Source organism: Heterodontus francisci, chromosome 5 (genome assembly GCF_036365525.1).
Source record: "Heterodontus francisci isolate sHetFra1 chromosome 5, sHetFra1.hap1, whole genome shotgun sequence".
NCBI classification, from domain to species: Eukaryota; Metazoa; Chordata; class Chondrichthyes; order Heterodontiformes; family Heterodontidae; genus Heterodontus; species Heterodontus francisci.
In genome coordinates, this window is record NC_090375.1 from 195,625,505 (window position 1) to 195,652,033 (window position 26,529).

The 26,529-nt window shown below is 44.0% G+C and overlaps 1 protein-coding gene across 1 annotated transcript in view; it reads right to left on the reverse strand.

Annotated features, from left to right (window-relative positions):
- The window catches only part of emc2 (ER membrane protein complex subunit 2), a 138,908-nt gene extending 114,713 nt beyond the window's left edge, over positions 1–24,195 (reverse strand). Inside the window, exons 1-2 of the mRNA XM_068032585.1 lie at positions 24,086–24,195; positions 15,672–15,785 (exon numbers count right to left, since the gene is read on the reverse strand). Coding sequence (XP_067888686.1) covers positions 15,672–15,785; positions 24,086–24,125 — 154 coding nt within the window. The 5' untranslated portion in view covers positions 24,126–24,195. The remainder of the gene's footprint in view (positions 1–15,671; positions 15,786–24,085) is intronic.
- Positions 24,196–26,529: the final 2,334 nt, after the last annotated feature.

Sequence of the window (26,529 nt, forward strand, 5' to 3'; positions counted from 1 at the left end):
TGACTTCGTAGCGGTTAGGTACAACTGAGTGGCTTGCTAGGCCATTTCAGAGGACATGTAAGAGTTAACCACATTGCTGTGGGTCTGGAGTCACATGTAGGCCAGACCAGGTAAAGACAGCAGATTTCCTTCCCTAAAGGATATTAGCGAACCAGATGGGTTTTTACAACAATCGACAATGGTTTCATGGCCATCATTAGACTAGCTTTTAATTCCAGATTTATTAATTAAATTCAAATTCTACCTTCTGCTGTGGTGGGATTCCAACCCATGTCTTCAGATCAATACCCTGGGTCTCTGGGTTACTAGTCCACTGATAATACCACTGCCTACCCTAAAGATAAAGATCAGGGAAGACTGCTATGAGTACCCCATGACTGGGACAAAGGGCTGAGATTTCTTCTGTTTGCCACCAGGGAGTCACCCAATGAGTCCACTGGCTTTAGTCCCTTTGAATTAGTTTATGGACACGAGGTGAGAGGTCCTCTAAAACTATTCCACGAGGGGTTTTTGGGATGCAGGGACGAATCTTCCTTGTTAGACTACATTGCCATGTTCCGAGAACTGCTTGCGCGGTGGCTCAGGAACACCTAAAATCCTCCCATACAACTGTGAAAAGGCAGGCAGATAAACATGCCAAGGCCAGAACATTTCAGTCTGGAGACCATGTGTTCGTGCTATTACCAATACAGGGAGAACCGCTGAAAGTGGCCTGTACACAGTAATAAGTTGAATTAACCAGGTGATTGATGTAATTGACACTTCAGGTCATAGGAAAAAGCAAAAGCTGTGCCACATCAATATGTTAAAATGGTATCACAGCCAGGAAGGGGACAAACAAGCAGCAGTCAGGAAACGGAAGGGTGAAAGTGAGAGTGAGGACGAGTTAAAGAGATACCTGGAGGATTCCCAAATTAAACCCCCAGTTAGCTAACACTAGGGAAGTTAGACGCCGTACTCTCCTATTTAAATGTAGGACAGAGGCCGCTCACAGCGTTTGAAGGGATCTGCAGGGACGAACCATGGTGCACAACCCTCACCCTACAAAATGTAGATGTAGGGGAGACCCCTCCTATAAAACAAAATCCCTATCACCTCGGTCCCAAGAAACTGATCCAAGTTCGGGAGGAAATTCAGTATATGTTGGGGAGAAGCTGATTGAGCCCAGTCAGAGCAGTTGGAGTTCCCCAGTTGCGTTGGTGCCCAAACCCGATGACTCAACAAGGCTCTGCATTGATTACAGAAAGATTAATGCAGTGACCAGAGCTGATTCCTACCCAATTCCCCGCCTGGAAGACTGTATTGATAGAGTAGGAAACGCCACCTAGATAACCAAAATAGACTTGTTAAAAGGATACTGGCAGGTTCCCTTACTCCTGTGACAAGATCTCAGCTTTTGTCACCCCAGACTGCTTATTCCAGTGCCGGATGATGCCCTTTGAGCTAAGAAATGTCCCAGCCACCTTCCAAAGGCTGATGAACCAGGTAGTGGCTGGCCTGCCCAACTGTGTAGTGTACCTGGATGATCTGTTTGTGTATAGTGTCACCTGCGGGGACCAGTTAGAAGCCCTCTTCCGAAGGTTACAGTCAGCTGACCTCGTGCTAAATCTTGCAAACAGCGAGTTTGCTATCGCTCAAGTAACCTACCCAGGCCATACTGTGGGTCAAGGGCGAGTGCTGCCCAGAGAAGCAAAGATACAGGCACTGATAGATTTTCCCGTCCCCACATCCAAATGGGAAATAATGCGATTTTTGGGGATGCGTGGGTTTTACCGCAAGTTTGTGCAAAGCTTCAGCACTATAGCCGCCCCACTGACAGACTTAATACAGAAACAAGCAAAGGTAGTGTGGTGAGGGAGGTGCCAAACAGCTTTCAAGAGGCTGAAAGCCATCTTAACCAACGAACCGGTGCCAGCAGCTCCAAACTTTAACAAAGCATTTAAAGTGACAGTGGATGCTAGTGACCTAGTGGTAGGTGCCGTCCTGCTCCAAGATGATGAGTTAGGCATTCAGAGACCAGTTGGGTACTTCTCTAAAAAAGTTAAACAAATATCAAAAGAGATACTCCACTGTGGAAAAGGAAGCCCTGGGACTGTTGCTGGCTCTCAAACATTTTGAGGTCTATGTCCAAAAATGCATTTAGGGAGACTGCAGCTTATATCGACCACAATCCTTTGACCTTTATAGAAAAATTCAAAATCCATAATGCGAGGCTTTTTCATTGCAGCCTGCTTCTGCAACCTTACGGTCTAAAGATTATCCTCACTGCAGGGAAAAACAATATGATAGCTGACACTTTCTCTGGGCTTTAGCTCAACACGGAACCATTCCAGATAAAGAAAAACAGAAAATGGCGATGACAGTGAGACTGATGAGTGTGTGCGCACAGTTTCTTGTTAATGTGCTTTGTCGAATGATAATTTTCTTTAATCCACTGACTGGAAATCTGAATTTATATATTTCTTAAAAAGACAATTTTTTAAAGACATTTTAAAAAGACAAGCTGCCAGCAAAGTTATCCTTTCAGCTTAAGATGATCACCCAGTTTGCACCACGTTATCCTACATTGCAAAGGGCTGTGAGGAGAGAGATGAAATGTCTGCTAACTTCCCAGCAAGAACCAAGACCCAAGAGGTTTAAAGGAACTACCTGTTCTCTCAGCAAGTAGAGAATCTGCTGTCTGCAGATTCCGAAGAAGGGTCACTGACCCGAAACGTTAACTCTGCTTCTCTTTCCACAGATGCTGCCAGACCTGCTGAGTGGTTCCAGCATTTCTTGTTTTTATTTCTGCTATCTGCTATATGTTTGAGTGACTGTCATGTGACAAGCCCCTCCTCATCTGTGGTTTTAAGCTGGTGTTTTCTCTGCAGCAGGGGAGAAGCAACTGGACTCTGACATGCGGAGACCTAACTGGGGGTCCCTCTCTCTCTCCATTCTAGCTTGAAAGCTTTCAAATCATGTTTGTTGACTGACCACCTTTGCATACTCCGGCTACAATTAAAAACCCCACTGTAGGAAATCATCCACATCGCTATTTCCACAAGACTCACCGAACCAGTCATCTACCTCTTCAAACTAAAAGCTTCAGGACCACTGAATTCAGCTACAAGCCAGTTGAATCACCAAACTTCATATACTATATACCTTTTTTATGGACTCAAAATCAACCAATCTACCTTTCCCCATTCTGTAACCTATTTGCGTTTGTGTAACCTTTAGCGTGTGAGAGTGTGTGAAAGTTGGCGCTTTGTTTATTATTTGTATTAGTTCGGTTTAGGTACAATAAAGTTAACCTCCTTCTATGTTAACTCAAGAAAACCTGTCTATGATCATAACAAGAACCAATCAAACACCTACTGAATTGGCCAGCACATCCACTTTAAGGAAGAATTAAGCCTGTTGTGGTCAAACAAGGAAAGGGAAAAGAGGGAAGCCCTTTGACCCTGCCTCACTTGACCGTAACACTTACTTCAGCAAAGCTTTTGAAATTTGCCATCCTGTGCTTCAATGTTATTTGAAGACAAGCTACTGGACAGAAAGTGACACAAGCTGAAGAGAACGATCCTAACACTGGAGCAAACTGCAATGTTCTAATGGAATCTGTGAGCTTAGGTACACTACACATGCTCAGACTCCACAATCTAAATTCAGCTCCAAGTCACAGTTCTGGGTGAAAAGAACGAGCTGAAGACCAGGTTTCAGGGAGCCTCTGAGGCCAGCAGTAACTTTAATGAAGGCATTAAAACGCACAAAAGACAAGGCAGTGGATAAATTCATTCATTCATTTTTTTTGTTACACCCTTATTTTGGATGACAGAAATTTCAGTAATGGATGAAAAAATGAGCAAGGGCAGAAAATAAGTGGGGGAAGCGAAAAAAATTGGAAGCAACTGGTCAAAATGTGCAATCACAGAGTGACATACACTCATGGTAAAGCAACATCTATTGTGCAGAAAATATTTATCACAGCAACAACGGCAGGAAGAACAGGTTCACAAAATGGTGGCATAGTGGTTATGTTACTGGACAAGTAATCCAAAAGGCCTGGACCAATAATCTGGGGACATGAGTTGAAATCCCACCACGGCAGCTGGGGGAATTTAAATTCATTTAATTAAATAAATCAGGAATGGTGACCATGTAACAACCAAATTGTTGTAAAAACACATCTGGTTCACTGGTGTCCTTCAGGGAAGAAAATCTGCCATCCTTATCTAGTCTGGTCAATATGGGACTCCAGATCCACAGCAATGCAGTTGACTCTGAACTGCCCTCTAAAATGGCCTAGCAAGCCACTCAGTTGTATTCAAGAATGTGGCTGACCACCAACTTCTCAAGGGTAATTAGGAATTGGCAATAAATGCAGGCCTTGCCAGTGATGCCCACATCCCATGAAAGAATTTATAAAAAAGTATGCCCAACATACCAAAGACAGATATACATTGTGAGCAGAATTTTACAAGGGCCTAAGAAAGAAGTAAAGCAGAGACAGAATGAACGACAGCACTGTGGCATGCCTTAGAGTAGGGTTGAAAGAAGAGTTCAGCTGCCAATAATGACCAGAGCCTGGATTCCTCCTTTGCTGACTTAACAAACATTGCTTAATCTCTTTTTTTTGTTCTTGCTGATTTGTACTAACAGCCTGGTCCTCCGTTTTTTTGTCTGATCTCCTCATTGTCACAATCTTACTTTTGGACTGTTGGGAATTTAACTTCATTTCCTATCTGCTCCTTTTATTTACTTCGCTGTTTTCGGCAGGATGAGCTTGACAATTGGGCTTTTGTGGGGTAAAAGTGTTTTGAAATTGTTATCTGGATAGGTGCAAAGGGAAGCAGCAGATTGATATTCCAGGCAAGTGATTCAGGAGCTGGTACATTAGGAGTCTGACTGCGAAGAATCGAAATGCAGAATAAGATAAGAATGGGTTATGAAACATTGTACATGCGCCATGCATAATTATCAAGGATAGAAGCGGGTTTGAGAGCGGAAGTAAAGAAATGAAGCTAAGGTTAAGTGAACCTAAGACCCTAATCCCCGAGGTACATGTGGGCATCTGCAAGACATGATAATGTACTGGTTTGGAGTATGATAGTGGGAGCCGTGTGGATACGTTAAGATTTTTTCAGGCCATGATGGATTCTTTTTAGTGATGTACATTCACCTGAATTAGAAATAAAAATGGTAGCTGGAACCAATTCAAATGTGAATTCAGTGAAGTAATCAGTTGAAATTCCAGCCTTTAGGATCCAGACTTCAACCAGTCAGTACTTTTAACTTACTTATTTCAAGTATGATACGCTGTAATTGAATTAGATGCGCTGCCCAAAAATTTACAGTGCAATACACTCTACATATGAGGACTCAGTTAGTTGTGGATCTTTGTTGCATTCACCCCAATACTTAGACACCTTTGGTACAACATTTCCACTGCTCTTTACCTGAAGAGAAAGTTTCTGACACTCCCAGTGCAGTACTGAGGGAGTGCTGCCCTGTCAGAAGGACCATGTATTGAATGAGATGTTAAACTAAGTCTCCCTTCTGTCCTCTCAGGTGGACGTAAAAGATCCCATCGCACTATTCAAAGAGGAGCAGGGGTGTAATTCCCAGTGTCCTGACCAATATTTAATCCCCCAACCAGCATCACTAAAAGAGATCATTTGGTCATTTATCTCCCTGCTGTTTAAGAGAGCTTGCTGTATGCAAACTGGCTGCCATGTTTCCCGCATTACAACAGTGACTGCACTTGAAAAGCACTTCATTGGCTATAAAACACTTTGGGATGTCCTAAAGCTGTGTAAGGTGCAACAGAAATGCAAGTTTCATGCTTTTCTTGCGGATCAAGATTAACTTTCAAGATTTGTGAGTAGACATGAATATAGGAGGTATAATCAGTAAGTTCACAGATGACATGAAAATTGGTGGTGTCATAAATAGTGAGGAGGAAAGCCTTAGATGACAGGACGATATAGATGGGCTGGTAAGATGGGTGGAGCAGTGGCAAATGGAATTTAATCCTGAGAAGTGTGAGGTGATGCATTTTGGGAGGACTAACAAGGCAAGGGAATATACAATGGATGGCAGGACCCTAGGAAGTACAGAGGGTCAGAAGGACCTTGGTGTACTTGTCCATAGATCACTGAAGGCAGCAGCACAGGTAGATAAGGTGGTTAGGAAGGCATATGGGATACTTGCCTTTATTAGCCGAGGCATAGGATATAAGAGCAGGGAAGTTATGATGGAGCTGTATAAAACGCTCGTTAGGCCACAGCTGGAGTACTGTGTACAGTTCTGGCTGCCACACTATAGGAAGGATGTGATTGCACTGGAGAGGATGCAGAGGAGATTCACCAGGATGTTGCCTGGGCTGGAGCATTTCGGCTATGAAGAGAGACTGGATAGGCTAGGGTTGTTTTCCTTAGAGCAGAGAAGGCTGAAGGGGGACCTGATTGAGGTACACAAAATTATGAGGGGCATAGATAGGGTAGATAGGAAGAAACTTTTTCCCTTAGTGGAGGTGTCAATAACAAGGGGGCATAGACTTAAGGTGAAGAGCAGGAGGTTTAGAGAGTATTTGAGGGAAATAATTTTCACCCAGAGGGTGGTTGGAATCTGGAACACACTGTCTGAGAGGGTGGTAGAGGCAGGAACCCTCATAACATTTAAGTATTTAGATGAGCACTTGAAACGCCATAGCGTACAAGGCTACGGGCCAAGTTCTGGAAAATGAGATTTGAATAGAGAGGTGTTTGATGGCTGGCACGGACATGATGGGCCGAAGGGCCTGCTCCTGTGCTGTATAGCTCTATGACTCTAAGGAGTGCTACTCCACTTCAAATGACTCACTCAACCTCAAATAATAAGAGGCACAAATCATAACAGCATGGCTGGCATCCAGCACCCATGGTGAACACTGGCCTTCTACAAGACCAATTTAAAATTTAAAGCTCTGTTAAAACTTTTGGATTGAAACCATATTTATAGAGTTAACCAGCTGAGAACCATGAGCAATCAGCCAGGCATTTTTAAGTAAATTAGGCTCAAGATTCAGACCAGTTTCAAGACTAAAACTGAGGTTAATAATCTGGCTGGCATTTAACATTTAAGCCTGTAGGTGCTTTGGAGGCCGACTGCAAAAAGAAAATGCTGTTGCTGCTGCTCTCTCTCTAAGGTGACCAAAGGTGGGGAAATTAAAATCAGGGATGCACAAGAGGCCAGAATTGGAGAACTGCAGAGATCTCTGAGGGTGGTAGAGCTGGAGGAGGTTACAGAGATAATGGTGAGGCCATGGAAGAATTCAAATAGGAGGATGAGAATTTTAAAATCCAAATGTTGCCAGACTGGAAGCCAATGTAGGTCTCAGTGAACACAGTTGAGAGTTAGGATACGAGCAGCAGAGCATGTTTAACGATTCCCAGGTGAATGATGCTTGTTGCAAACACCAGGGAGTCACAGAGCCAGGTTTCTGAAAATTTTACAGCTGCAGAGAGCCACCATGATTCCTAGCAAGAATGCAGATGATTGGGTTATTCCCTTATTAATCACGCCTGGAAACTGCATCGCTATAATTGACTGGGATTAATTTTAGGCACAAAATTAATACAACGATCTCCCTCCTGCTGCATTTTGCAGGAGAAATCATCCTACTTCTATCGGGAGACACTGCTGTAGTTTCGGTCATTCTGTTTGCTGTACTTCTTTCAAAATAGACTCAGTTTGTTGAGTAAGCAGACTTTGCAGTAATATAGAGTTTGCTGAGAGACATGCCCTAAGTCCCAACTCTCCTCCGACTCATTGGCTGATACTGCGCTGTCAATAGACACTTAATTTACCAGTTGGATTGAATCCTGGACACTGAAGTTGGGTGTTTGCTTTAGGGGTAACTGCTTTAGCATTGGGCCACAAAAGGATGTTTAAATTATAACACCTTTAATATGATAGATGCTGTATAATGCCAATGGCATAAATGTTCATAGCACATTTTCCTGACTGCAGAACATAGCTATCGAAACACTTCTATTATCAGATTGACATACATGACATCTCTCTATACAATGACACAAGAAATACCTATTCTAATATGACAATTTATCCATCTTGTGGGATTTCACACCAGTGAAGGTGACATCGGGAAACACAATAAAATCACTGGAAAGAACCACTCAGCTTTGCCAAAAAAATCTCAAAATTGTTTTACCGGAACCGTATTAGTTACGGAACCACCAACATAATTTAACTTACATTGAGATCATACCCAGCATTTAAGTATTTCCTGCACACTATAAATTTGCGCATGAACAAGCCATGTAAAACACTGATTAACTAGTGAACATATGCAACTTATTGGCAAATTATCGTATATATGACCACAGGTTTAGATCATTTAAACACAATATCTGCACAGTATGTAGTTTTCAAAAACCTGCCAACCCACCACACCTTCCAAACCCGCAACCTTTACAACCTAGAACAACAAGGGCAGCAGATGCAGGGAACATCAGCACCTACAAGTTCCCCTCCAAGCCACATACCATCCTGACTTGGAACTATATCACCGTTCCTTCACTGTCGCTGGGTCAAAATCCTGGAACTCCTTTCCAACAGCAACAGTACCTACACAAGGACTGCAGCAGTTCAAGAAGGCAGCTCACCACCACCTTCTCAAGGGCAATTAGGGATGGGCAATAAATGCTGGCCTTGCCAGCAACGCCCACATCCATGAATGAATTTGAAAAAATTTAGAAATCAATGCTGGTCTTAAAATTCCTGTCTGCCAATCAAACTGAATAGATTTGAGGGTCTTTGAGGACTCAAACCCACATAGAGCACTCAGCCTTGGCTCAGTGGGTGCCACTCTCACCATTGTCAGAATGTCATGCATTCAAGTCCCACTCCAGAAACTTGAGCACATAATCGAGGCGGTCACTCCTGGCCAGTACTGAGGGAGTGCTGCATTGTCAGAGGTGCAGTCTTTCGGATCAGACATTAAACCACAGCACTGTCTGCCCTTTCAGGTGGATGTCAAAGATCCCACTGCACTATTTGAAGAGCAGCGGGGGAGTTCCCCCAGGTGTCCTGGACAATATTTATGCCTCAACCAAAATCACTAAAGCATTCCTGTTTGTGGGATCTTGCTGTGCAAAAATTGGCTACAGTGTTCCCTACGTTACAACAGTGACTACACTTCACTGGCTGTGAAGCATATTTGAGATGCCCTGAGGTTGTGAAAGGTGCTATATAAAGCCAAGTTCTTCCTTTTCTTCAAGAAAAAGAATTACACTGATGTTCTGTTCATCTTTTGACCAATCCGAACTATTGCAGCACATCTTTCTTGACACTGTCCATGGTAAGTCCGAGATTATTTTGTTACTGAGGGAATGAGTGCTAGGTTGAACAATTGTGGGAGTGGCACATCTTTACCAGAAGAGCTGGTGAATATGTTTGCAAGCAATCTCCCTAAAGACAGTGAAGTAAGAGTTTGCTCACTGTCATGTGGAAAATAATATTCCTGCAGGTAGATAAATACATTTGTTCCCTTTCATAGCAGACTTGCATAACTAGCAAAGAAACATGTGCATGAAACACAGAGGGGAAGTTATTTACTGTTTAGGTGTGACATTTTGCAGCAAAGCCCAAGAAATGTATAAAACTTCAGTTTCATTTTTCCTTAATTGCATCATTCCTTCTTTACAAAACGTCTCTATAACAATACCGAGTCAATCTTCCCCAACTTTAACAATGATATAGTACATCCAGAACTTAACAGTTCATTTCAGCAGCTGGTTTTAACAAAGTTTGAACATAAAGGAAAATGTTGCAAGGATTTAAAATACAGTATAAAACACCGAAATTCAGAAACCATTTAAAATTTTGTCTCACTTTTTACAATGCTGTAAACTACCACTTAAATAGTGCCATTTACATTGGAGTTTTGAGAAACTACCTGAAAAATAATTGACTTTATACTCCACATACTTTCTGATGTTTCATATATTTTAAAATAAGTTCTCGTACCTTTCAGTGTCACAGAAGTGATTTCCCAACAATCATGAGTACATATTAAAATTCTCATCCTAATTTTCAAATCCCTCCATGGCCTCGCCCCCTCCTTATCTCTGTAACATCTTCCAGCCCCACAACCTGCCAAGATCCCTGCCTCCTCCAATTCTGGCATTTTGCACATACCCAATTTTAATCATTCCACTATTGCTGACAATGCCTTAAACTCCCTGAGCCCTAAGCTTCTGAATTCCCTCCCCAAACCTCTCTCTCCTCTTTTACTATGCTCCTAAAAACCTACCTCTTTGACCAAGCTGTTGGTCACCTGTCCTAATATCTCCTTAATAGGCTCGGTGTCAAATTGTGTTTGATTACGTTTCTGTGAAGCACCTTGGGGCGTTTTACTACATTAAAGGCGCTATATAAATGTGCAGTTGTAAATGCAGTACAGTGTGATCCATAAGTATATATACTAGTAGAGTGCTGTCAAAGTACTGCCCTTGCGCATAAACACTCCTGCTATAAATGGCAGGAACTGTATTAATTCCTATGTAATCATTTATAAACTACCTCAGTAAACATGTCACACTGTAATGGTACCCTCCTGCCAGTGATGGTGTTGGAGTACCTCATTTCTGCATCTCCCAGTCCTCACCTGAAACTACAGAGAAATTCAATGTTCTAGCCAACCCTACTTCCAGAAGTCAGCTATTTAAATATGAAAAACATAAAAATCCAAGTATTATACAAAAACAAAGACAGAATCTGTGACAAAATGATGTCTGCTAGCTCTGGCTGATAGACCCTCAATCCTCTAGCCTCGGTTTGTCTAAAGGTGATGTTTGGTCTCAACTCCCCATGTGCAACGTTAGAGGAGATCAGCTAGTGATCACAAAATGTCAGCCATCCACGTTCAGCTGTGGCAAAGAAACCTGTACAAGTTACACAACGTCATGCCAAAGTCTGATGCAGCACATCTAACAGTTAGAAATGTACTTCAGCCATAATGCAGTACCCAAGTAATATACTCCATCATCAGTTTCTCTGCTTCATACTGTCACCAAGAATGAATTAAGGCAATAGCAAATGAGATTATTAGTTCCAGGACTCCAGAATCTAATTCAATAATGGGAATGACTGCTCATCACTGACAAAATGCTGGCCATTTCCAGCCAATCTTCATTTAATCCAATGTAGATGGTTAAACTGACACTAGCTATCTTCCCTAGCTAGAAGTAAGGCTTCTGACAGCTGATTAAAGCAAGCTATGCACAAGTTGATGAGCAGGTCATGGTGTGGACAGACCCAGCTGAGACTGCACAAAGGAGCAAAGATGATAAATATGAATCAAAACTAATTTCTGATAGTCTTATAATAAAACAATTCTGACAACAGTGGAATTTATATGTACAAGAAGCAGTAGCTTGTCTTTAACTATACTGATTCATAATTACAAGTTTTTTTTTAGAAAAGTGGGAAGCAGTTGGAACCATGGAGAGGTGAAGTAAATTTGTGAAGGGCAGGACCAGCATAAAGGTAGGATTAGGATGAAGACTGACTGCACTAACAGAGTCAGTGTTTAAAGGAAGGACCATCACCATCATTTAAGAACAGGTTTGACAGGTGGCTAAAGGAAAGAGGGATAAAGGAATATGGGAACAGCATGGGTACACCGAATACTGTTCGTGCGGAGAATAAACGCCAGCACGGACTGTTTGGACCAAGCGACCTGTTTCCATGTTGTAATTTTAGTGCAATTGTGTGTAATATAGTTTTTAGTTCACTGCGTGAATTGGTTAGACAGCAGTATGCTGTGCCTTCTTTTGCTACATATGGTTCGTAAAGGTACTATAATGAACAACATCATCCAACATGAGGCATGTTGGCAGGGATATGCCATTGAGTTAGATTCTTCAAGGAAAAATTAAGATCGGTCATTTCATTCACTAATAGAAAAAGGGCTTTTGCCAACACAAGTGTTATTTTATGTGTAATCATTTCCTGGCTGGAATGGGTAAAGTTTGTCTAGTAGCAACCACAAAAATATAATCTTAGAAGCTTTATAAAATTGGAACTACTGCATTAAGCCGAGCGCAGCTGCAATTCCTTGCAAAGTACAGGCTTGTAAGACATCATCTAACTTCCTGAAAAAAGGGGCATCAGTCCTTTCAAAGATTCATTTCCCTTTCTGCAGGCTAACACAGACAGCCTTCTAATAGAATACAGCACCAAAAATTATGCCATGATCCTTGGGAGTGTACTGCAGCCTCGTTTAATTTAATTGTGGTGCTACTAAATATCGTCATTCCGCAGACTCAAGAAGAAAATTGAACTCCAGATGTTTAGCTTACTCATTTAGACATGAAAATCATTAGAAAACAATTACATCTATAAAAGACTATATGCCTGAAATTAAACTCCAGATGATGAGGTAATGTAATTGTGCAAAGGAATTTCCTCTTCCAGGGATTTCCTGTGGGTCAAAACTGAAAACAAAACAAGATTTGGAAATTCCATGTTCACCTTATGGGAGTTCACAATTTCAGACTTCAGTTAACCCAGTTTTTTATTTGCCTGCATTTTATCTACATAAGATAACAAAAAAAAGCAAAACTATAGCGAGTAAGATCATCCGACACAAGCCCCCACACCTCCACCCAAGGCCTATTTAGGGAAATTCCTATCTGATTACTGTGCACAACTGGGCTAGCCCCAAAAAGATGGCAAATTGCACCCAATAAATTGAGAAAGCATCTTAACTAATAATTTTTCTCTACCATAATCTGAAACTGCCTGTTCACTCCCTCAGCCACCATCAGATGCACCAAATCGCAATCAAATAGGTGTCAACACACGGTTAATGCTGTTTGCGGTTCCACATTACGACGACGGCCATGTTTTCTGGACTAAACGCAGCAGTTGGAGGCAGTTCTCATCCTTGTTTTCAAAGCCCTCCATGGCCTTGCACCGTCCTTATCTCTGTAACCACCTCTAGCTCCACAATCCGCCAAGATCTCCGTGCTCTTCAAACTCTGGCCACTTGCATGTCACCGATTTTTGCCTCACCCTTGTCAGCCATGCCTTCAGCTGCTTGAATTATAAGCTCTGGAATTTCCTCCCTAAACCTCTCCACCTCTCTGTTCCTTGAAGATGCTCCTTTAAACCCGTCTCTTTGGCCAAGCTTTTGGGCAACCGTCCTCATATCTCCTTACTAGGCTCAGTGTTAAATTTTGTTTAATAACGCTCCTGTGAAGCACCTTGGGACGTTGTTGTTGTTGAGGGTGGATATGTGACACATTCTGGGATGAAATAGGACTACAAGGGTGAGAAAATATTTTTAAGAAACAGAAAGTATCTGACATGAGCAAAGATGTATCATTGCTCAGTGGGACAACTATCACCTTGGCACAAGTCAAATTATCTGAGTGCTAATTACATCTCACTGATATAATCTTCCTGCACAGAGACTCTTTTTATTTACTTTGTGATGAACTTTGGTTTCTCCTTTAATGGTTTTAATTCATGATCAACACCAGTGAAACCTTGGAGAGCGTGGTTATGTCCCAAGATGAGTAAAATCATGATCATTTGGATTAAAGCACCCTCCAACACCAGAGACTGAGACAGGAGCAGGAATGCTGATAACACCCAAGTTATACCAAAAAAAATCAGAAACTGATTAATTTTGATACTACAGTGAATCCAAGTGAAGACTTCACCTTCCAATGAGGAAGTTGTAGAGAAGTTGTTTCCACAAGTGTGGGGAGTCCAAAACTTAGGGCCAGAAATATAAGGTAATAAATCCAACAGGGAATTCAGGAGAAACGTCTTTACGCAGAGAGTGATAAGTATGGAGCTTGACACCACATGGACTGGTTGAGATGAATAGTAGAGATGCACTTAAGGGGAAGCTAGATAAACACACAAGGGAAAAAGGAATAGAAGGATATACTGATAGAGTGAGTTGAAGTGGGTGGAGGAGGCTTATGTGAAGTATAAACATCAACATGGACCAGTTGTGCAGAAAGCCCCGTTTCCATGCTGTAAATTCTACGCAAATCTTTGTAACTGAACCAGGCAGAACCAGAGGAACATGGAAACTATGTTCAAACTGAAAGATTCTTATCTAGAACAGTTCTACCCAGGGAAGAGTTTGGATGCAGATGTTAGCACAGCTCTCACCCAGTAGCTATAAATTTACATGGTTAGACAAAGGGAAAATCCCCATGAGGTTAGCTGAGTTTGCAAAGTGCCCCGAGGACCAACAGGCCTGGTCTGAGGCCCAACTACATTCCAACTCCACGTTGGGTCAAATTGAAATGATGCAGGAGGAGCCCTTCCAGGCAGCCCTGTTCTGCAAGTTAAGTCCAGATTTATACTGCACAAAGCTATAATTACTTTACACCTAACACTAACCTTGCAGTATAAAAGTATTCCTAGTCTTTGTGGTGTATGTACCAGATGCATGCATGAGCTGTTAACCGTATATCAATTGGATGCTAATTGTTTTCAGGTGGAGGGTATTAACTGGGGATTCACCTGCACTCAAAGGAGCATGCTGAAAGAGGAAAGTGCATGGTATGCAATGTGTCTCTGTAAATAAAAGCCTGCAAATGAATAAAGACTAGGCTCCAGTGTTCTACCTGGCTATCCGAGTTTTGAGACGACTGGTCATGGATAAGATGACTGACAACAGAATGTCCAGATCCAGACAAATTTCTGTTTTAGACAACAGATCAATTCTCACCGCTACAGGGAATGTACATTCTAATATCTACATAACGTATTTAAACTCCTAAATCTGTACACACCGCCTGTGTGTGCTACTCGCCACTGCCTTGTCATGTTTTTGTCACATGTTTTCATTCAAAGTTCCTATGTTCACATTTATAATGAAAAAGGCCTAGATAAACTAGTCACTCTCAAGTGTGCGCATGAGCGGGAGAGGGAGAGGAAGTACAGTGCGAAGGCTAAGTGTATCCTTCTTCAAATTCATGTGAACGCAATCTTCAAAAAAAAATCAATTCTGAAGATGGTTACTCACCTAGAATCGTACAGAACACTCAACCGCTTCTTTGAAAAATTGGTCCCACTACCCTGCTCTTTCCCCACAGCCCTGTAAAATTTTCCTTTTCAACTTTGCATCCTCTTCCCTTTTGCAAGTTATTATTGAATCTGCTTTCACTGCCCTTTCAGGCAGCACATTCCAGATCATAACAGCTCACTGCATTAAAAAAAACATCTCCCCCTCTGGTTCTTTTGCCAATTACCTTAAATCAGCACCCTCTGGTTACTGACTCACCTGCCACTGGAAACTAACAGTTTCTCCTTATTCACTCTATCAATACCTTTCATTATTGCAAACACACATAATTAAATATATGTTTTGAAAATGGTCAGTCAATAAACACAGAAATTTAAACTTTTAGAAATTGATTTTTCAACGTAGATCAGCAACCATCAAATAAGGAAGTTCCACAGTTTTACGTACAAGCCACTTTATGTGGTATGAAATACTGGTCACAAGCAGGTTGTACAGCAAGCAAGCCATCAACCTACAGAAGAACCAGTCTTTTTAATACCAATGTAATTTGCTTGTCAAGTTTGGAATTAGTGCCATCATTATGATCAGGGAAGTATGATTTGTATCTTCCCTCCAGTAATTCCATACTCACCGTCATCTCCCAGTTTTGATGCGTAGTCACTTATTAGCTCTTCTCCAACTTCCACTATCTGCTCACTGTTGCGGTAATTCTCATCCCGCCATTTCCTCAGCTTGTCACGCATGTCTGAAAAATCAGAAGAGAGACATTTGAGTAACTAGCAAAGTAAAAAATTTAATTCACGCAAAATACTATTATAATCAGGATCTTTGGAGATCTGAAGGTGTGTGGTGAAATATGAGAATGAGAATTTTCTCCAACGCTGTAATTTCTCATTAAAAAAATTAACACGTCATGCACGTCAGTAAAAGACACAAGGTATATCAAGTTGCAAACTCGCCTCAAACAAGTTTCTTTAGCAGATGATGCTGCAGCATTTCACAGGCTGAAATACTTCTGATTCTTGTCTTGTGAACTGCAGTGGACATTTTGCATACCTAGGCAATGGGCATCACAGAAACACCAGTGTGTCCAGGGGCAATGCAACAAAAATCGAGACTCTATGGGGGACAACATTGAAAAATACAAGGCCTTAATTCTGCCACACCTCCTCCATCAGAGATTCCCAATCAAAAAGGGATTGGTTCACTGTTGAATGACTCTAATGGCTGACTGAAGAGCAACAATGGCACAGATGCAGGAGCATAAGTTTTATTCATTTTCAGGATTTGGATATCACTGGCAAGTCCAGCATTTACTGTCCATCCCTAATTGTCCTCGAGAAGGTGGTGGTGAGTGCCTTCTTAAACCGCTGCAGTCTGTGTGGTGAAGGTTCTCCCATAGTGCTGTTAAGGAGGAAGTTCCAGGATTTTGACCCAGCGAGTGAAGGAACGACCGATATATCTGTAAGTCAGGAAAGTGTGTGACTCAAAGGGGGACTTGGAGGTGGTGGTGCTCCTATATATCTGCTGCCTTTGTTCTTTTAGGTGGTAGAGGTTGTAGGTTTTGCAGGTGCTGTTGAAGAAGCCTAGGTAAGGTCCTACAGCGCATCTTGTAGATGGTACACACTGTAGCCACAGTGTGTCAGTCGTGGAGGGAGTGGATGTTTAAGGTGGTGGATGGGGTGTTGATGATTCAACCCTTTCAGCTGCAGTGGCCCAGTAGGTGAGACCATATTTCATACTTTAAGTAGACTTTTGGAGTCAGTTGTGGCTCAATAGTTGCATTCTTGTCTGAGTCAGAAGGTAGCGAGTTAAAGTCTCCACTTCAGAGACTTGATCAAATAATCCAGGCTGACTCTTCACTGCAGTACTGAGGGAGTGCTAAATATTCCATGGCATTGTTTGGAAGAGCAGAGGAATTCTCCACGGTGTCCCAGCCAATATTTATCCCTGACCAATATCACTAAAAACAGATTATCTGGTCTGTTATCCCATTGCTGTTTGCAGGGCTTGCTGGACACAAATTGATTGCTGTGCTTCCAATCTTACAGCAGGGACTATACTTCAAAAGTACTTCATTAGTTGTAAAGTACTTTGGGGTGTCCTGAGATCATGAAAGGAGCTATAGAAATGCGAGTCTTTCTTTTAACGGACTGTATCTTACACAAGATTAATAGAAAATACTGTGGCTGCTGGAAATCTGAAATAAAAACACCAGGTGCTGGAAATACACAGCAGGTCTGGCAGCATCTGTCGAGAGAAACAGAGAACTGTTCTGATGAAAGGTCACAGACCTGAAACGTTTTTCTCTCTCCACAAATGCTGCCAGACCTGCTGTGTATTTCCAGCACTTTGCTTTTATTTTATGAGATTAATAGTGCCATTTGTGCCAGAACTATATTAACTCATTTGCGCAGGAACATAAGAAACCATTTGTCTGGCATCCATTGCCTAAACTCAATCCAACAAGGGTTTGGCTTAGTGCAAACAGGCACAACACTCCATCAGTCATATTCTAACAGAATCCATAGGCATCCTAATAAATCCTTTTTAGCTTTTACAGAATGTTCAATCACGCAAACGAAAGACTAGCTTGTGATGACAACGTACTTTGCAATAATATAAAAGCTGTGAGTAATAGAATCACAGTAGGAGATCTTCAGACAAAAATTGTTGGAGTGAGTACTAAGCTATAACTCAGAGCACTGGAGACAACGCTGCAGAAACAATTACAGCTTCCAACACAAGGAATGCATGAACTGATCTGGAAACTGCCAGGCTGGAGACTTCCAACGAGAAGACAAGTCCATGGGGACTTCGCTTGACATGAAAATGGTCAAGACAGACCAAGTCATACCTGTGATCAATCTTTGTATGGAGCTTTCAAAATCAGGCCTGCAAGACTCGTTTCAGCCAGTTTTGCTCCAATCGCCAAAATGGATGGCAGCACCCAGGGCAAAGAAAGCAAGTGATGGGTTTGAAAGTTGGTTTTCAGGGAAATAAGGCATAGAAGGGAGAGATTAATTACAAATCAACTTCAGTTTAACAAAAACAAGAATCAGGATATGGGAATGAATGGCAGAGGGACAACAGTTTGAGCAGAATGACCCCTTATTTTTAATGAGTGTGGACTGTTCCGAGTGCTTCAGATTTCACTCTTAGGATTGAATGTCCCTCCTGCACTTCCCACACCCGTTCCACAATTCACTCAGGGCCTCTTGCACATCCCCAGTTTCCTTCACTACACCACTGGCAGCCTTCAGCTGTTGAGTTCCTAAGCTCTGGAATTCCTTCGCTAAACCTCTCTGTCTCTACCTCTCTCTCCTTCCTTAAGTCGCTTCTTAAAACCTACATCTTTGACCAAGCTTTTGCTCACCTGTTCTAATATCTCTATGTAGCTCAGTGCCAAATTTTGTCTGATAATGCTCCTGTGAAGAACCTTGGGATGTTTTACTATGTTAAAGGCGCTATATAAATGAATGCAAGTGGTTGTATTTGAGCCAACCCCGCAAGTCCCAAACCATAAAACTTTTCTCACCTGTTTGCTGGTGTGGTTTTAGGACATGGGCACGCCCTAAAGTCACACTCCTGAGCCTGCCACTAATAAAAGGACAACTCATGCAACTTCCACTACCAATGGGGAATATGCACAATCTGCATATCTGGATGGCTTTAAAATGAAGCATAAACCCAGCATGGACTGGTTGGGCCAAAAGGCCTGTTTCTGTGCTGTATATTCTATGTAAGCACTCTATTACATCTCACCAGAGCATCGTATCCTGCGGCAGCTTACTGATAATTCCATCTAACCCATCACACATCACAGGACCTACCCATATCCTGTTTTGCTTAAGGATTTTCTTCCTCCTCAAGATTCTTCCCTCCTTTCCATTCCTGCCACACCTGCCTCTTCCTCCTCACTTTGTCTTTTATTTCTATTGTCCCTCACTCTCCACTGCTGCCTTGCATCCTGCAGCTCCTCTATTTATTTACCTCCTTTCCGAGCAATTATGCTCCAACTTTCTGCCATTGATCTACCAGTCTCTCTCACTTCACTGACTGGACTTTCACAGTCTTCTCAGTCATGTCTGGCGTCCTACGCAGATTGTAAATCTCCCTCAACCAGAGGTCAAATGAACATACGAATATACAAACAAGGAGCTAATCGTCCCCTCGAGCCTGCTCCACCATTCTATAAAATAGTGGCTGATCTGTTTGCGGACTGAACTCAACTTTCCTGCCTACCCCTGATACCGACTCCCTTGTTTGTCAAGAATCTGTCTACCTCTGCCCTAAAAACACCGCTCTCCGGGGAAGAGAGTTCCACAGACTCACAACCCTTTGACGGAAAAAAATTCTCATCTCGGTCTTAAATACACGGAAAGACTGAGATCAGAGATGCGTGTGACTAAAGGATAAAAAAAAGCAGTGAGGAGCAACTGAACAGGCCACACATACAGGGAGACACAGAAAGCAATGCAAAGATAAGTTGTTTTTTTTACGCAGCGAGTTGTTGTGATCTGGAATGCACTGTCTGAAAGGGCAGTGGAAGCAGATTTAATAGCAATTTCTAAAAGGGAATTAGATAAATACTTGAAGGGGAAAATTTTGCAGGGCTATGGGGAAAAAGCAAGGAGGGAGCAAGATTAATTGGATAGCTTTCAAAGAACTGACACAGACACAATGGGTCGAATGGCCTCCTATGAATGCCATCCAAGACCTCACTCAAGGACAAAACCTCACAGAACAAAGCAGAAGGCATTGAGAGGGGAGAGGCTATGCCCAGGAGAAAGCTGCTGGAATTTTTGAAAACTGGAATGGTAAATCGTGACTTTTTTCTCATTCCAAAATTGGATTTTTTAAGTGTTCTATTTGCAGATTTTTTTTAAAAAAAGCTTATTGGTAGACCTCTCATCAAGTTCCACACTAAGTCAGAATATGGTCTTTACTGCCTTTGCACGGCTGTGCAAATTTGAAGTCATTCACTATTCTGCTGCCCGTATCCTAACTCGCACCAAGTCCAGTGCATCATCACCAACGATGCTCGCTGACCAATATTGGCTCCCAGTCCAGCAACTCCTTGAATTTTAAAAGATTTTCGTCCTTGCTTTCAAATCCCTCCCTGGTCTCGCCCCTCCTTATCTCTATAATCTCCTCCAGCCCTACAACCCTCCAAGATCTCTGTGCTCCTCTAACTTTGGTCTCTTGTGCATTCCCAATTTATGTCGTTCGACGGCTGGTGGCCGCACCTTCAGCTTCCTGGGCCCTACACTCTGGAATTCCCTCTCTAAACCTCTCTACCGCTCCCTCCTCCTTGAAGACTCTCCATGAAATCTACTTTTTCCAAGCTTTTGGTCAGCTGCCTAGATATTTCCTTACGTGGCTTGGAGTCAAATTTTGTCTGATAACACTCCAGTGATACCTTTGGATATTTTACTATGTTAAGGACACTATATAAGTGCCAGTTGCTGCCGCATCTTTTTTCTACTTCTCGAGCCTTTCTGCTTATTTTGAGTTCAGTTTGGAGGTGGCAGGCGGCACGGTGTGATCGAGCGAGGAGCCACCAGCTATCACAGGCTGCCTGTGGGGAGGAGTTGTGGGATAATGGAGCTTTCACCAACTCCCTTTATTTCCCCTCCCCCAATCGCACCTGCTTCCACCTCTATCCATCCCACTCATTCCCATTCTAGCCCTTATCCTCTCAGCTTCCAAACATCTCTTCCGACTACCCCCTCACTTCCATCACTGCATCCCGTTCAAATTAACTGCTCGAAACCCCAAACCTTCCATCCAGTGGAATTCACTTCACATTAATCCTCCATCCACTTGCACCCACTCCTCAGCCAAGGGCCAGTGGTGGAGTCAGAAGCACTGCACCTCCACCACAGCCCCCACTCCCGTTTCCCTCAAAGGCTTTTTGTGTCTTAAAAGTTCAACTTGCATGCCTTCACCAATGTCCCTTCGGAAAGCAGGCCAGCCATCCTTACCCAGTCTGACCTATTTGTGACTCCAGTCCCAACCAATGTGGCTGACTTTTAACTGCCCTCTGAGTGGCCTGGCAAGCCACTCAGTTCTATCAAACTGTTACCAGCAGTTCAAGACAGCAATCCACCATCACCAGCTGCTTTGGGCAACTAGGGACGTGCAACAAAAGCTGGCCTGACCAGCAACGCCCATATCCAAAAATTAAATCTTTCAAAATATCCTTTCAAAACATTAAAAAGAACTGAGAAAAAAGTTTTTTGCCAGGTTTCCTGATTGCTGACAGTTAAATGCAAGGCTGAGAAGGGCTCAGTGGTCCTATCACTAGACAATGTCAAGTTGGTGCAACAATCAGGACATGACAATTATCTTCAGCATCTCTGGACTGGGTGGCGAGGGTGGAGGAAGTTGCAAGGGGAAAGGAGCTTCCTGCTCCTGATTGCTAGGCAGTGAAACTCAGCTCTGACTCCACCCTGCCTTGCAGACTGACTCACTGCCAAGCTTGCTTCCCTCACTGAGGGAGATGAACTCCTAACTTTCATATGGCAGTCGCCCAGTGTGGAAATTCTGAGTAAAATAACAGCACAGTGAATTGAATTACTGGGGCCTTTTCCAGTGCTGCACTCCAGACCATGGGTTCTTTAATTATCCTCCCACTGATCAGATCTTGAAACACAGCAGCCTACAAATTGTGGGAAGGGGCTGGAGGAAAATAGTCCAGGTCTTACAGTCACTTATCAAATTAAGTAAAACTCAACAATGCATGTCAATGTATTTCTTTCTCCAGATTGAAGATGCTTCCATTGAGATGTTGCGTTAACAGTGGTACAATCAACAGCTTTCAGGTGATTTGTCACTCAGCTTGTTGAACATCCTCATATCAAGACATACACAAAACAAAGTCACCTTCAAACCAGCACAACAGCCTTAAGTGATGCTCTTTAACTCATGACTCCCACTGCACCATAGCCAGGTGCAACTACCAACATATAGCAAGCAAATAACTTAAAAATCTACTGCTGGCCTTTTAGTCCAAATGATCAAAGGAAGGAAATTTCACACAAACCACAATATTGTCCTGGTGTTATTTGTACAGTACGCTAAACTGTAAGCAGTCTGCAAGAATGAGGGCCATGCTGATGTATCATGCACCCTACTGATGACTGTAGAAGCTACAATTGTCAGCTTGCTCCATGTGCATTGGGAATCACAAGTGTGAGGACCCATAATTGTAATCTGCCTTTAATAGCATTCTACAGAGCACAGTGAGAAGCATCAGCAGCTCTGCTCATTCAGCAACTTCCCAATAATCAAACAGCAAATGGTTTTGATACTTAAACTAACGTTTGATTAAGACAGGTGTCCCACTCCAGAGACTTGAGTACAAAAGTCTAGGTTGAAACTCCAGTGCAGTACTGAGAGAGTGCTGCATCGTCAGAGGTGTCTTCTTTTGGATGAGACATCAAACCGTGGCCCCATCTTCCCTCTCAGGTGGATGTAAAAGATCTCATGGCACTATTCTGAAGAGGAGCTGGGACATTCTCCCCAGTATCCTGGCCAATACTTATCCCTCAAACAATATCACAAAAACAGAGTTAGCTGGTCGTTATCACGTTGCTGTGTGCCAATTGGCTGCCATGTTCCCCCACATTACAACAGTGCCTGCACAACAAAAAATACTTATTGACCGTAATGCACTTTGGGACATCTTGTGGTCGTGAAAGGCACTATTGAAATTCAAGTCTTTCTTTCATTTTTCTTTTTGACAAAGAAAGAAATTGTATTTGCATAGTAACTTTCATGATCTCTGGACATGCCAAAGCACTTTGCAGCTGAAGCACTTTTGCAGAGTTGTCACTGTTATAATGTAAGAAACACACCAGCCAATTGGAACACAAAGATCCCACAAACAACTAAATGAATGAACCATCTATTTTTGCTATTGGTTGAGGGATATATATTGGGCAGGTCATTGGAAGAACGCCACTGCTCTTCTTCACATCCACCAGATTTCAGTAAATGTGACCTTGCGGTCTGGGCACAACTGCCAACACTGTCTGGACCAGTCGGTGCACAAGCTTGCTAGTCTGCTCAACCAAGTCCATCTTTCTGCCCAACAGACAGATACTCACTTTTCAGCAACATGACTGTTACTTTGCACTCCAAGAACATTGCCCAATTTGTTACCTTTCTTTCCCTACTACCAAAAGCCTAATCTCCACATATACCGCCTCAAGGACTAAAAGCTTTCATCAACTTTCCCTGCTCTATCCTGAATCTAAACATGCTAAAACAGAATTCCACCTCCTGAACACTCCTTCACAGGCCATCCTTGCTTACCACCACCACCTCCCCACCCTGATCTGTCATTTTATTTTAAATGGTCTATAATCTCCAATTCAAGTGTACGAATCCCACTATCTATCCAGGCCTGCACCCTCGATTCCTCCAATCACAGAGGGCCCCATCTTTCACCCCATCAGAGGACCACCTTTCAGTCGCCGCAGCCCTTGCCCAACTTCCACATGAACTTGTCACCACTGGGCACCCTCCAACCATGCGCTCATCTCACCCCCATCCAACCTCCTGTGCATCTTCACAAGTCTGTGGCGAGAAAAACAGCAACACAGTCCGTTCTGTCAAAAGGTCACTGACCTAGAACGTTAACTTTGTTTCTCTCTCCGCAAATGCTGCCAGACCTGTTAAGTATTTCCGGCATTTTAGCATTTATTACTTCTGTTTCAGGTTTACAGCTTCTGCTTTCACGTGCCTCCTCCCACTCATCTCCCACCACCCTCCCCCTCACTCCTCTCACCCCTCCCTGCTCCTGTCCCTCTTCCGTTCACCAATCCAATCCCTTTCCGCCCCCCCAAAACCCAACTCCTGTTTCCTCCGAATCTGACTCCTCTCCCGGCCCCAGTCCAGCGGTCTGACGTGGAATTCTCTCCCCGGGAGTGAGTGGATGGTCAGACCCAGCTCTCGGTGGAGTGTTTAAGCACTGACATCCCTTCACGAGACCAGGGGGATGGCCTTTACCAGTCCCCGCCATCGGCCGCCACTCACCCTCCCAGCTCACATCGAACATTTCTGCCACCGACGCCATCTTGCCTCCACGATCACATGACCGAGCTATGACGTCATCCGTCACGCCCGTACAGCTCTCAGCCAATCGGAGCAGCCGAGAGCAGAAGCGGCCACGCATGCGCTCCAGGGGCCGGCTGCCTAGGGGCAGGGCTTCAGGTGAGTGGCAGGCAAACGTGAGGTGTGGGGGGTGGGGGGGGGGGAACGGCCGTAGCTGATTGGTAGAATTGGCCCATTGTCATGTAATCACCTTAAACGTGTCACATTCCACCTGTCAGCCCAACACTATCGGCCCAATTCACCTGTCAGCCCAACTCACCTGACAGCCCAACGCTCCTGTCAGCCCAACACTCCTGTCAGCCCAACAGTCCTGTCAACCCAACACACCTGTCAGCCCAACACACCTGTCAACACAACACTCCTGTCAACCCAACACTCCTGTCAGCCCAACACACCTGTCAACACAACACACTTGCCAACCCAACATTCCTGTCAGCCCAACACACCTGTCGGCCCAACACTCCTGTCAGCCCAACACACCTGTCAACACAACACACTTGCCAACCCAACACTCCTGTCAGCCCAACACACCTGTCGGCCCAACACTCCTGTCAACACAACACACCTGTCAACACAACACACCTGTCAACCCAACACTCCTGTCAGCCCAACACACCTGTCAGCCCAACACACCTGTCGGCCCAACACTCCTGTCGGCCCAACACTCCTGTCAACACAACACACCTGTCAACACAACACTCCTGTCAGCCCAACACACCTGTCAACACAACACACTTGCCAACCCAACATTCCTGTCAGCCCAACACACCTGTCGGCCCAACACTCCTGTCAACACAACACACCTGTCAACACAACACACTTGCCAACCCAACACTCCTGTCAGCCCAACACACCTGTCGGCCCAACACTCCTGTCAACACAACACACCTGTCAACACAACACACTTGCCAACCCAACACTCCTGTCAGCCCAACACACCTGTCGGCCCAACACTCCTGTCAGCCCAACACACCTGTCAACACAACACACTTGCCAACCCAACACTCCTGTCAGCCCAACACACCTGTCAACCCAACACTCCTGTCAGCCCAACACACCTGTCAACACAACACACTTGCCAACCCAACATTCCTGTCAGCCCAACACACCTGTCGGCCCAACACTCCTGTCAACACAACACACCTGTCAACACAACACACTTGCCAACCCAACACTCCTGTCAGCCCAACACACCTGTCGGCCCAACACTCCTGTCAACACAACACACCTGCCAACCCAACACTCCTGTCAGCCCAACACACCTGTCGGCCCAACACTCCTGTCAACACAACACACCTGTCAACCCAACACACCTGTCAGCTCAACACACCTGCTACCCCAACACACCTGTCAGCCCAACTCACCTGACAGCCCAACGCTCCTGTCAGCCCAACACTCCTGTCAGCCCAACAGTCCTGTCAACCCAACACACCTGTCAGCCCAACACACCTGTCAGCCCAACTCACCTGACAGCCCAACTCACCTGACAGCCCAACGCTCCTGTCAGCCCAACAGTCCTGTCAACCCAACACACCTGTCAGCCCAACACACCTGTCAACACAACACACTTGCCAACCCAACACTCCTGTCAGCCCAACACACCTGTCAACACAACACACTTGCCAACCCAACACTCTTGTCAGCCCAACACACCTGTCGGCCCAACACTCCTGTCAACACAACACACCTGCCAACCCAACACTCCTGTCAGCCCAACACACCTGTCGGCCCAACACTCCTGTCAACACAACACACCTGTCAACCCAACACACCTGTCAGCTCCACACACCTGCTACCCCAACACACCTGTCAGCCCAACACACCTGGCAGCCCAACGCACCTGACAGCCCAACTCACCTGTCACCCCAACTCACATGACAGCTGAACACACCTGTCAGCCCAACACACCTGTCAACTCAACTCACATGACAGCCCAACACACCTGTCAACTCAACTCACATGACAGCCCAACTCATCTGTTAGCCCCATACCTGTCAACTCAACACACCTGTCACCCCAACACACCTGTCACCCCAACTCACCTGTCAGCCCAACTCACCTGACAGCTGAACTCACCTGTCAGCCCAACTCACCTCTCTGTACAATTCACTTGGAATACCCACATCACTCGCCCATTGCATACAGTTACATAGAGTACAGCCAAAATGTCCATTCAGCCAACCTCCAATTTTACCACTCACTGGGCAAAGATGTTTCTCCTGCCCTCTTTATCGGCCTGATGAGTGACTATCTCATACTTACAGCGCCTAATTTTGGACTCACTACAAATGGAAAGGTTTTCTCTAGTCCACCTTATTGAACCCATTCATTAACTAAGGAGACCCAGCCTGTTCATTTTTTCCTGT